Consider the following 11863-nt stretch of genomic DNA (forward strand, 5'->3'; position numbering starts at 1 on the left):
GCACCGGTGAACGTGAGATCATTCTGAGTGGTTGCCCATCGACAGCATGGCATGCATGCGCTGCGCCTCAGCCTCAGCCTTCTCATCTGCCCCGCTCTTCTCGTGCGCCTCCCTTTCTCTCTCCCTCCTCACTCTAAACCACAGTCAACAGACCGAGACCTGCTATGGCAGACCCATTTTCCATCACCGGCAGTGCCGTTGGTGTCGTTTCTCTCGCCATCCAGGTTTGCAAAGGCCTCGAATGGTACCTCAGTGGCGTCAAGGAAGCGAAAGACAAGGCTGAACAAATTGCAGCGGAGACCGACGAACTTGCGAATCTTCTTGAACGACTTGAATCCGTCATCGGGAAAGTGGACCCATCTCAGTCTGTGTCAGCAACACGCACGGGCATCGTGTCGTGTGCGAACGCCATCGCGACTATCAGAAAGAAGCTCAAACCAGACAACCAAGCAGCGAACGGCGGGATCAAGTGGAGCTTAAAGAAGTTGACGAAGCCATTGGCTTTCCCGTTCAAAGAGGCGGAGATCAAATACTGGAAAGATGTTCTCAACACCATACAGCAAAGTCTACAGACTGCGCTACTCGCCCTCGTCATCGACCAACAGCGGTTGGCTTCTGAGAATGCTTGGTTGCACTACACCCAGCTATCCATGGATCAAAGCATACATCACTTCTCGAGTCTACAGCTACAGCGCGATGTATTTGATGCGACAAGTCTTCAGCTCGCTCGACAATCACACATGCTCGAATCAGGATTTTCTACCACGTCACACAGTTTTCAAAGTCTTCATATCGGTTTACACAGTTTACAGGCAAAGCTCGACGAAATATCGCTCATGACGAACTCTACATTGGAAACCGATATGATAAGTCTGAGATCGCTTCACCGAAAAGACCGAAGGCTGAAACAACGATACGCAAAACTCTCGTGTACATGCCGACCGCAAATCTCATCGCTTCGTTATCGCTCAGGACTGTTTGCTCTCACATGTACACGAACGTCTATGCACGACGCAGGGTGTCCTCAGTCTGCATTTCAGAGCGTGATGAAAGATCTGCAACTTCAAGCTACACTGTATAGTCTTCTTCTCAGGAAGAAAGTCTTGCTGTCGTTTCAACTATCTTATGGCGCTGGGTTATCGCTCAAGCAGAATCTGGAGTGTCATCGCATTGTTCGTTGGTCTCCTGCATTCGAGTTTGTTGGAACACTTGTCAAGTCTAGTATGAACATGCCAATGGACACTTTTCGGGTCGAGGTCGAGAAATTGGCCAGGATATTTCAGCTGAAACAAGCGTCACCACACGATCGACTAGCAAATGGAATGACGCTTCTACATGCACGTAAACAACCCCTATCGGTACGCAACGAAAGCTGACCATCAGCATAGCAAGTTTGTGACAGCATTAGCTTTCTGGACCCCGACGAAAGCTATGCCGACGCCTTTGAGAACCTTGCTTATCTGTTCAAAACTCTACTTCGGCTAATGCCAAGTGAAGCTTTCGAGACAGACGACTATGGATTGTGAGTATTCGTTGACCTTTGTTCTCTATGAGTCTAGTCTTCATTTGTGGTGCTATCGTATCACCTCGAATTGTAACAACGCTAAGCGTGGACAGTACATGCATCGACACTCTTTTGATATGTTACCCCCCTTATCAGAACATGGATATCCAGGTGGGTCTCTTAGGATTACTACTCGAACAAGAGCTGCAGATAAGTCGGACTACCTTCAGATTTGCAACGACCGGAGCCCAAGCGTGGTTAGCAGTCTTCGCCGAGATTCGCTACGAAAGTTTCATCAGCCCCTTACTAGATGCCAGCGAGCTACTAGAAGCGATTTTGATGAAATCGGACCATCAGCTCCAGGAGTTCTTACATCAACCCAGACACTTATACACTCTAGATGCGGACACGCTTGTCGACGCCCTGATCATGTCTACTCTTACTGGTTGGATGGATGGTTGCAGAGTCCTGCTCAATGCCAACTTAGTTGGATATCTGAAGGACTGTAGCTCTTACACGCGGCGCCTCACCCAAACTTTACTCAGCTTCTCAGCTGCTACAAATCGACTGGACATGTTGGAATTTTGGTTGTCACAGAGGGAGACGTGCGATGAACCACTGCTCAATTTCATTGGCCACTTCGAGGACGCGCTTTCTCACGGTTGTTTTGGGTCAGAAACCCTCACTATGGACGTTGTCCAGCTCGTGTCAAGTCCTATCATCAAGCAAAGGCACGAGGTCAAGCTACTGATGGAAAAGCATGACGTTCAACATTGTTGTGATCGCGCTCGTACAGGCTTACCAGACGCACATATGGGTTGTACGCTCACTGCAATAGTAAGCGAAGGAGTTGACGTGCCCAAACGTTATTGGCCACAGCGGAAAAGCCTTTATCACATGCCACAAATGTGGAAGCTCGACAAACTCAAGGTACTCCAAACTTTTGAAATGGCCGGCATCTGTGATATTAGTCAAGAGAACTTCAAGTGCAGCAAGGAGACAGCCTGCTCGCCGTTGGTGTATTTGGCCACGCAATCAATGGATGGTACTGATCCAGGGTGTTTTAGTGAGCGTGATATGGCAGTCCGATGGTTTCTCTCAAGAGGTGCGGATCTGAGAGAGACGTGGCCAGGAACGCAGACCACCGCTGCACATTGTTTGGCTTGGCAATCTGCTGAACATCTGCGGATTGGAGCCAGTTTCGCAGATGGCGATGTCATAAAGGACGCCTGGACGTACGAAGACTATGAGTTTCTTGTAAAAGGGGAGATACTTGACCAATGCGAATGTGGATGTAGCAATTTTGGGTGCGACTTTCTCTCATGTTTTTGGAAGCATACATTCGCGGAAAGTCGGTGGTGTCCGCAATTTCCTCTCATCTCCGAACGATTCAAGAACACAACTCTAGCAAGAGATTTGGAAAGTGTCAGGTTGTATGCAGACAACGACGACGACGAGTCACGATGTGGTGTCATCAAGAGGATACTCCTCGATCTGACCCAGTGGACTGATAGAGTGGCAAGCACACTCGGCCTCCCTCGACTTATCCATGCTTACATCCGCCTCTTCGTATTCTCATACTTGGAGATACGACACACATGCTGCGACATCGATCGCATAGAACACTTCGACAAGCCTAATTACACAAAGCAACCATACCCTCGGTATTCTCCAAATGAACTACGGCGCATAAACCTTGAGGATGCGCATCTACGCGTATGCCTGGAAGAGCTGGTACCCAGACTCATTTTTCAACATGAGTCATTCGGTGGAACACTCGAAAAATTCGTTATCGATGTCCTTAATCCGACGATGCGTAGAACTGCGAAAGAGCTGAAAGAGGAAGATAAGGCACTATTCGCTGCGGGGCGAAGAGAATTGGGTGTTGTTATGGACGAGGACGAAGATGCAACTGAAGAGAAAGAAAGTGATGTGGAAGCGGATGAGGTTGACATCGAGGAAGAGTCAGACGACGACTACTGATATGCTTCCATATCCTGTTCCTTTTATCATATGTTGGAAGTGCCCGGGCGCTGGGAAATGATCAGTACAATGTACAGGTTGTTTCAACCGCTTCGATCATCAACTAGGCAGTGGTATAGACGGAAGATGTATTCAGGAACGTCTCTCACGTATACATTAGATATTACAACAGTATCCAAGCCACTGTCCCAGCTCCTCCTCGGCGCCACAAATCGTTCGTCGGGGTATAATGCACCAGAAAATCCACTTTTAGTCGTCATATCATCGTTCATGTCCTCCTCTTCCTCTTACTCAGTCCCCATCCATATCTCTGTATACTGTCGTCGTCGACACTCCATTTACAACGCCTTGCCGCCAGTAGTGTTTGCTGCAGCCGCAGTACCGCATCCGTAGCTAGCCATGTACGCCGCATTGACACTCTTGTGGTGCTCAACAGCATGCCTCTTGACGCCTTCCCACATCTTCTTGATGCTGAGGTTCAGCTTGTGCTGTGTCTTCTCCTCTTGGTTGACGAAGTGGTGGGCGTCGTGTGCTGACTCGTGGGATTGGCGGCGAGATTGCGCGAACGGTGTTGTGGGGATGGAAGAAGATGGGGTTGAGGTGGAGGAGAGGGATAGAACGCGCGGGTGGCAGTCGAAGTTGTTCATTTTGGTGGTTGGGCGTTTGGTTCAGATGACTCTGGAGATGTATGGAATGTTTGGTGGTCTTGAAGTTGGAGATTGAAGTGTAGTAGTAGACTTGATGATGACTTGATGCTGATGCTTCTCCAACGAACCCACCTCCCCATCCCTTATATACCCCATGGCACCATGAAGAGATTTTCCTCGTTTTTCCACCACCAGCCAAACGATCGTGAGATCTTGGACACACACTCCACGTGCGCCGTGACTGATTTTTCGCAAAGGTCGCACATGTGGGTCTAGCAAGGTAGCATCGCCTCGCGCTGGTTACCACCGAGTGTCTAGAAGCCACAATACACACCGTAAGACGTCATGACAGTATTCTTCGCATGTGCCCTGACTAAACCTCTTTAAACCAGAATCAACCCAGGAATAGCTAATGCACATGGCATGATCTCCGTTAACCGCTTAGCTCCCGCGAGGCTCTCAGGAGAACGGGGTGAGAGGCGTCGTCGGTTTCCGTCGGCTCAGCCTCAACAGACTTTTTATACCGCAAGGTCCCACCGCGACAACCATCACGTTCTTGACTTTGACACACGAGTTACCTCTAAAGGCCATTTCGTGTGTCATAGTCGCTATTTGCGCAAAATTGCATGTTTCGTCGTGCCTGGAAGAAAGAGAAGGATTGGTGGTTAGTTCAGGCGCACCCTAGGGCGTGCGGCTCAACGAAGCTTGGCTGCGTGAGCTGGAATGTTCGCGATGGTGCACGTGTATTCGTGATTGATGGTGAGACTCTTGATGATGCGCTGAGTATGTGAATGCACAGGCCCGGAGTACTTTTGCGGAGTGGTTGTGCGGAGTGCGCATTGCGGAATGGCTCGCACGCGATGTTTGCCGTTTCCGTCGGACAGCCTTTCCGAGGTCTCGAGTGTCGACTTATCAATCCTTTCACGTCTTGCAAAACTAAAAGACAGGCATGCCGTCCCTTTGGAGTTGAGACGAAAATACGGTGGCGTCGCGATTTGAAAAGCTCATTGGCTTCATCATCCTTCTACTTTAGACAATGACCGGGAGTAATAATTTCTATTCCAAATCACTACGACTACGACCTAGCCGTATTCCTCAACGTCTTTTGTATACAAGCACAGAGCTCCGGTATCCTAAATGGTTTACTTATCACATCGTCCATTCCCGCCTTCAACGCCACTTCTACTTGCTCGCTCCTCACATTGGCAGTCACCGCGATGACCGGCACATGCGCTCTGACAACGCCTTCTTTCTGTAGCTCTCTGATATTCCTGACGCATGTCAAGCCGTCCATAACAGGCATCTCCCAGTCCATCAAAATGAGTGCAAGCGGCTTTCCAGAGCCATCGGAAATGCAGTACTTCGTTGTGCGCAGATAGTCGAGAGCTTCTCCACCATGATTCGCGACAGCGACCTGCATACCCGTGTTCCGTAGCTGCTTAGCCAGGACGCGCTGGTTTACAAGATTGTCTTCGACGATGAGGACGTGGAGGTCTTTGTTGGGTATGCCGTTCGTAGGAGTGGAGACTTGGAGTGGTTCGTCCGATTCGTTGCGCGATCGACTGGAAAGCAGCGTCTTTTGCGCACGTATGCTCAGGCTGACGGCCGCATCGCTTTCCGTTCGGTTAAAATTGGGGCGAAGAGCGCTCTTACGACTCTTCACGTAGAAGGAGAACGTGCTTCCAACACCCGCCTTAGATGCGAAGCCGATAGCGCCGCCATGCATCTCAGTAAGTTTGCGCGAGATGAAGAGACCTAGACCAGAGCCGCCTGAGATGCGTCAGCAAGTGTTTCGTTTGCCTTCGAGGTCCATAATCACCATAGTCAATATGTGTACGCGGAGACGCTTGTGAAAAGCGAGCGAAAAGAAGCTGATGTTCTTCATCGCTTAAGCCGCGCCCTGTGTCCTGCACTGAGAAGATGATGTAGAGCTTTTTGAGTCAGTGAAAAACCCGAGACATCGCTTTCAACCGCAGCTTACTATCTCGCCCTTCTCCCAATCCGATTGTAGAGATGCTGCTTCTGATGTTTCCGAACTACGTGAGAATGGCACGCTGAAACTGTGGGTCGGCTGCTTGAGAGAGACCCCAAGGCTCACCCGAATCTCGCGTATCTCTTCGAGTCGGGTAAACTTGATCGCATTGGTGATGAGGTTCTTACTTGTCAGCTAAACTACTTAGATGTGTCTCATGTACTTACAATGAGTATCTGTAGCACCCTTGTTGGATCTAGCGAAACGAGGTCGACTGCGATCTTTTTGCATGACTCTTCGAGCTGGAACCGCAAGTCTACGCCAGCTGCCCTGGCTTCGCCTTCAAACATTTTCACCGCATCTCTCGCGATTGAGTCGAATTTCACATCGACTGGCGTCATTACAAACAGACCTGAGTCCAGTTTAGACATCGTAAGCACGTCGTCGACAATAGTCTTCATGTGCTTCGAGCATTGAACGATGGTTTCGGCAGCGTCAATGGTAGTCTCCAGTATGGTTTGGTAGACTTTCTGATAATCTGTCGACTTGCCGAAGCTTTTATGAGCCGAGATGATACTATCTGCACACTGAACGATCGCGGACAGCGGATTTCGCATCTCGTGTGACGTCGTGTCGATGAAGTTCTCCAGACTGCGCTTAGACTCCCGGGCTCTTGTCGCCTGAGTCGCTTGAAGCTTCTCCCCCCATTTTTGCTGACTGTTCAAAGCCCTTAGTTAGGCACTGCGAGATGACGCAGATGACGTACCTGATGTCGGTGCAGCAACCGATTATCTCTATCACTTCTCCTTCCTCGTTGAGCTCAGGAAAGATGGACGTGATGACCCACATTGGCTCCTGTTCGGGGAATGTATCATCCATATGCTGGGTAGGCGCATTCCACCTTTTCTTGAGACGCAACTCAAAAGATCTGGCCACCGTAAGCTTCGTCATATGTCATGACAGACATATCACTTACTGATGCTGTTTGGTCTCGACAAGTTCCTTGAACTTTGCTTGCCCTATTTCAACGAAGTCGTCGTCAATAAGCATACTCCATGCATCGGCGAGATCGACCGCGGGATCTACTGGACCAAGCATCTCGAACCAAGCTTCGTTCCTATACGAGTAGACCCCATCCATTCCTATGAGAAAGATGCCAACATCGGCACGCTCTGCGAAGCGTTTGAACTTGGAGAAGTTGCGCTCAGACTCCGCTTGAGATAGCGTCAACTGTTCTTTTAGCTGCGATTTCATTGCTTCCGCGTTGGCGATAGTCCGCTCTCGACGCCCAATGTCTTCTTCATGGAGTAGAATTGATGTCAAGCACGTTGAAAGGAGGCGACTGGCAACCAGTATAAACTGGAGATAATCTTCGTCAAATGGCCGACGGGGGTTAAGCCCAATGACCATGAAACCAAGGATGTTGTCTTTTGAAGAAGTCGGGTTGAGGGGGCAAATGGCTGCCGCTCGGCAAGGATCACCAAAGCCCTGCCACTCAACGTCCTTGACCAATGCTGCTGCCACAGGATCCTGATCGAACCGAATTATTATCGGCTTCCGGGCAGTAAGAGCTTGACGGAAGTACGGCGTAAAGCCATGGTCTTGTTGGAAATCCAAATGATCGGGACCTGCGGGCGACCCTTTGGGAAGGCCGAATGAGCCACGAAGCTTGCAGTGTTGTTGGTTCGTATCGGAAAAGCGCGTCCTACTCGACTCGGACCCATGCCCGTCTGCTTCAGCCGAGTACAATAATGCGAATGGAATATCCTTATCGTTGCGTGATAGAACTTCGGTGGCGAGAATCCAGTAAGTATCCGTGTTGCGTGCCCTGGGTATCTCTTCGCTCAGCTCTAGAAGAACGCGCGAGCGTCTTTGCGCAATGACCTGTCTAGTCTACATGTCCGTTAGCGGGTGCATGAACAAGTTGGTAGCATCACCAAATCGCTTCAAAGAGTCGCATTAGCACACTTGTGCAAGATCTCATGCTTCCATGGGCCTCATCCTCATCGGCACCTGACGTCAGATTCTCCAATGGAGGAGCAAGGGACCGGAGCTCGAATCAAGAATGCGAAGATTGTGACATACCGTCTCTACCAAGGGCTCGTAATGCCCGACTGTGACACCTCCAGCATCTAAGATGGGTATAAACTTTAAGGAGAAGTACGTCTCTTCCATGAAATTGTTGCGCATCATGTGTATCGCAGTATTCGTCTTTTCCACAGTCTCTCCCGCGAGGTTGGTTTGTATGATGGGTTCAAAATACTCGCCCCAGACTGAGGCAAGCGCGACGCGAGCGCTTACTCCCATGCAAGGGTGGAAGCCGCCCAAGAGCTCTATCTCTGCTTCGTTATAGATCATGATCAGATCTGGACCGTAGAAAACGACTGCCGGCCGTGGGTCTTGCATGACAAGATTGGCAATACTGCGTAGCTGCGACGACCAGGAAGACATTGGGCCAAGGGGAGTGGACTCCCAGTCAATACTGCGCGCCCAGGCTGCATGTCGTGACAATCGCAGAGGGGGAAGCTCATCCGTCCAATCGAAGTTTGGTACTTTCGATTTGGAAGTTTTTCGAGTAAGAGTGGTCATACCAGAGCCTTCACTGCCTGTGCATATGGTGGTCAAGAGACCACTTATGACGTTCCAGCGGCCAGCCACATGGATCTTCATCCAGTTGTATCCATGGTAAAGAAACGGCTTATCCGTTGTGTCGTGTGTCAAAGACCAGCTTCGAAACTTTGTGAAGGGGGCGTAGCCTTCGTCATTAGCAGAGTACGCACCACCATCTCGGCTTAGTAGTTGTAGTAGCCCTCCAGGGTCAGTGGCGGCCATGGCCGAATTCCAATACTCCAAGTGGCATCCTTTTCCGGACTTTGGGCTACCTGGTGATGTATCGATAATGAATGTAGGTCGTGGATCGTGGCCGAGCAAATCCAGCATGCCGATGCGACGCAGGGGCGACGTGCCATTCTGGGTATGTTCGAGGGGTCGCTTCTCGCGCGTAGGCAAGGCCGTCATGGTAGGCCGACTCTTGGCGTTGCATGTGGCCGTTTATCCTCCTCTTGCGCAGTCACTATTGACGATGATGCGATAACACACGTTGTTTTCGTCGCAACCATGGAGAAACGCCGGCATGGCATTCTAGGTGGGCTTGGAAAAGTGGAATCCGATCTAAGTGCCTAGGCCGGCCGTGTGGATCAGCCGCATGTCGCTTGCCGAAAATAGCGCCGATCCCTCGCGATACCTAGGCACCTGGAGATCGCTTCAGGCTCATACTCATAGATCCCATCTCTCCATCATCGCTCCCACCATGGATGGATTTTATCCAGGCCTGGTTGGAAGAAGCTGCCAAATTGACGACAGGCTGCGAGCGATGATTGGTTGCTCATCCATTCCTTCCAAAATCGTCTCCGCCGCTTCTCAATCACTAGCTATCGCATCCGCAGCGTCTAGCCGTCCTCTCTGGCTGCACAAATTCCCGATACAGATCTGACAGCTAGACTATCTCCTTTCCGTGCAGATAGACGGACTGGCATCAGATGCGATGCGATGGCGACGACAGCGCACCCGCACGGCAGCCTCACACTAGACGAAACGGGAGAACCGCAAAGAGAGAACGATACCTAGGTACCACCGCTCCTCGGCATGGACTATGAGCCTCAACCAAGTAACGGTATTCTATACCTACTCCCTTTACGCGAACACATCCCAACGTGGGTACGCGAGTGTCTTCTCTCACCGATTATATTTGACGAGGGTGCTGCCACGATGCAAGGCTGCGCAGCCATAACCAATCACCAAATTCCAATGCAGACATCACTGGCCAAATCTTGTCGCGCATCTGCAATGACCGGTTGAATGCTTATCATGTCAGCATAAAATGGGGGCGTCTTTCAGCCTTGCTGGTGGAATTGCTCAAAAATCAGGCTTCCCCGCGGTCTCCTGGCGTTTCTTTCGTCTTGAGGCTGTCCCATCCTTGCTTCAGCCATCTCATACTTATCGTTCTTGGCTTATTGCCATAACTCCGAGGCTATTGACTGAACGCGAATATGCCAATTATAGGCAGTACAGTTGACGGTGCACAATCTACAGTTGGGACATGTATCGTTAGAGTCCCTACCGCACAAAGTGTGGTCTCACCAACCCCGGGAGCCGCCGAAATCGTGAAAAGGGAGTTGGCCTGGTCGCACAGCGAAGTTTATGTAACCTCTTACGGAACATCAACAGCTCTCAAAAATTTGAACGTGCCAGACTTAACGACGATACACACCCCGGACCCATCGTGTATCGATAGATGGGTGTTCCTTCCGACATCCAACTGCGGCGATGACAACGGTACCGATGACGTCGTCTGGTCTGTACGCCCTGGTCGCTTGGTCGTCCCCGATCCATCGTACACCGGTTGTCAACTATATGGTACACCCACATACAGTCCCGGAATCTGTCCCAGTGGGCAGACCATTGCCGAAGTAACTGCGTTTGAGAGCAGTGCTTCGAACGGAAATAGGACTTTCTGGCAAGCGAGTTGTTGTAGAAGGTAAAATGCACCTAAGGCCTTCTTGAACTGGCGCTGATATGTGACGAGTAGCGGTATGAGCTTTGGCTCTGAATCCGCCGAACTATGCCTGTCTAGTTTCTCGACACCGTTCCGTGCATACGCTGCAATTACAACCGCACCTGCTTATGATGGAGAAGAAGTCACAGCAGTTTACGATTATACCACCACGTATGATTCAAGTGGAAGCGTTCGTGAGACATCCGTGATATCAGATATCACGACGCTTGCCACAGGTCTCGCTGTAGCCGATCCCGTCGTAGTGGCCTGGCAGATCGATGATGTTGGCACGTTTCCGAGCGAGTACGTCAAATCTCTAGTCGCGAGATACGGCGTACCCGCACCAGCCGGCACATCTACACCATCGATCAACGCATTGAAGCCAACGAACGGGCCTGCACCATCTTCCTCCTCCAGTGGTATCACTACTGGTACAAAGATAGGAATTGGTGTAGGTGTGGCGCTTGCAGCCGCTCTGATTGGGGGCTTGTTGATATTCTGGTGTCTACGGCGACATCGGAAAACTGCTGCGCACGAGGAGCCGGATGTTGTCATACCGGAAATGGAAGATCAAGACTACACGCACAGCCAGCGCAAATGGTACGCCGGCGGACGATGGAGGAGCGAAGTTGATGCTCAAGCGACCCAAAACGAGCTTGACTCGAAACCAGTGAATGAGTTACATGAACCACCGGCTGAACTGGAGGCACACGAGCCTTTCGTCGAAGACGCCAATGGTGCACTAGAAGGACAGAGAAACAGCCTAGAGGGCGTACGTAATGATGATGGTCCTCACGAGCGAGCGTGAACTCCACCACATCTGAGAGGAAAGGGCTGTTGGACGACGGCAACGCGGTTTGATGAAGAATACGCACGGTCTTTTTTGTCGTATTGGTGGAACACTTGTCGCAATCATCACTGTTCTGTGTCGAGCGGCATATTCCTTAGGATCATGTCTTCCGCACTACGTACTTTCTTATTTCTCGTCGCAGCTTCAAAACCTTCGGAACGAATTCACAACTTGAGGGCGTTTCGACAGCAATATACAGCTCCAAGCAAGCAATGAACTAATCTCCGCCTCGGCGTCACCCAATCTCCATCTCGGCCTCGCGTATCACAATGAAACAAGCTTCTATGAGCAGGGAGCGTTTCATGAATCCTTCATCACCAAGCCGCTCGCACTAGTCTAGGAAAGGGATGGG

General features: G+C 50.6%; 4 protein-coding genes across 4 annotated transcripts; 2 read left to right on the forward strand and 2 right to left on the reverse strand.

Moving 5' to 3' along the window:
- BKA58DRAFT_202357 (uncharacterized protein) lies at positions 1 to 3687 on the forward strand. Its single transcript, XM_046165851.1, has 4 exons — positions 1 to 244; positions 295 to 1341; positions 1393 to 1522; positions 1618 to 3687. Exons 1-4 carry the CDS (start codon positions 52 to 54, stop codon positions 3485 to 3487), a joined length of 3240 nt encoding a protein of 1079 aa, XP_046022949.1. The 5' UTR covers positions 1 to 51; the 3' UTR covers positions 3488 to 3687.
- A 138-nt stretch (positions 3688 to 3825) lies between these two features.
- On the reverse strand, positions 3826 to 4134 carry BKA58DRAFT_441304 (uncharacterized protein; the record flags this gene model as incomplete). The annotated part of the gene is made up of 1 exon (XM_046173811.1): positions 3826 to 4134. One exon carries the CDS (start codon positions 4132 to 4134, stop codon positions 3826 to 3828), a length of 309 nt encoding a protein of 102 aa, XP_046022950.1.
- A 1010-nt stretch (positions 4135 to 5144) lies between these two features.
- On the reverse strand, positions 5145 to 9304 carry BKA58DRAFT_387752 (uncharacterized protein). Its single transcript, XM_046170598.1, has 7 exons — positions 8192 to 9304; positions 7083 to 7999; positions 6873 to 7034; positions 6334 to 6823; positions 6116 to 6289; positions 5954 to 6065; positions 5145 to 5904 (listed from the first exon to the last, which is right to left on the reverse strand). Exons 1-7 carry the CDS (start codon positions 9122 to 9124, stop codon positions 5210 to 5212), a joined length of 3483 nt encoding a protein of 1160 aa, XP_046022951.1. The 5' UTR covers positions 9125 to 9304; the 3' UTR covers positions 5145 to 5209.
- Positions 9305 to 10060: 756 nt separating this feature from the next.
- On the forward strand, positions 10061 to 11572 carry BKA58DRAFT_202388 (uncharacterized protein). The gene is made up of 2 exons (XM_046165852.1): positions 10061 to 10643; positions 10695 to 11572. Exons 1-2 carry the CDS (start codon positions 10156 to 10158, stop codon positions 11467 to 11469), a joined length of 1263 nt encoding a protein of 420 aa, XP_046022952.1. The 5' UTR covers positions 10061 to 10155; the 3' UTR covers positions 11470 to 11572.
- The last annotated feature ends 291 nt before the right edge of the window (positions 11573 to 11863 follow it).

Source organism: Alternaria rosae (genome assembly GCF_020736505.1).
Source record: "Alternaria rosae strain MPI-PUGE-AT-0040 chromosome Unknown BKA58scaffold_7, whole genome shotgun sequence".
NCBI classification, from domain to species: Eukaryota; Fungi; Ascomycota; class Dothideomycetes; order Pleosporales; family Pleosporaceae; genus Alternaria; species Alternaria rosae.

Bases quoted from the DNA above. Each gene is read 5' to 3' on its own strand.
- BKA58DRAFT_202357 (XM_046165851.1), top strand. From the start codon at position 52: ATGCATGCGCTGCGCCTCAGCCTCAGCCTTCTCATCTGCCCCGCTCTT. The intron at 245-294 runs GTACCTCAGTGG...AACAAATTGCAG, and splicing joins GTTTGCAAAGGCCTCGAATG to CGGAGACCGACGAACTTGCG. The intron at 1,342-1,392 runs GTAAACAACCCC...CAGCATAGCAAG, and splicing joins AATGACGCTTCTACATGCAC to TTTGTGACAGCATTAGCTTT.
- BKA58DRAFT_387752 (XM_046170598.1), bottom strand. From the start codon at position 9,124: ATGACGGCCTTGCCTACGCGCGAGAAGCGACCCCTCGAACATACCCAG. The intron at 8,000-8,191 runs GTATGTCACAAT...ACGGACATGTAG, and splicing joins ACGAGCCCTTGGTAGAGACG to ACTAGACAGGTCATTGCGCA. The intron at 5,905-5,953 runs GTGATTATGGAC...GACGCATCTCAG, and splicing joins GCGTACACATATTGACTATG to GCGGCTCTGGTCTAGGTCTC.
- BKA58DRAFT_202388 (XM_046165852.1), top strand. From the start codon at position 10,156: ATGCCAATTATAGGCAGTACAGTTGACGGTGCACAATCTACAGTTGGG. The intron at 10,644-10,694 runs GTAAAATGCACC...TGTGACGAGTAG, and splicing joins CAAGCGAGTTGTTGTAGAAG to CGGTATGAGCTTTGGCTCTG.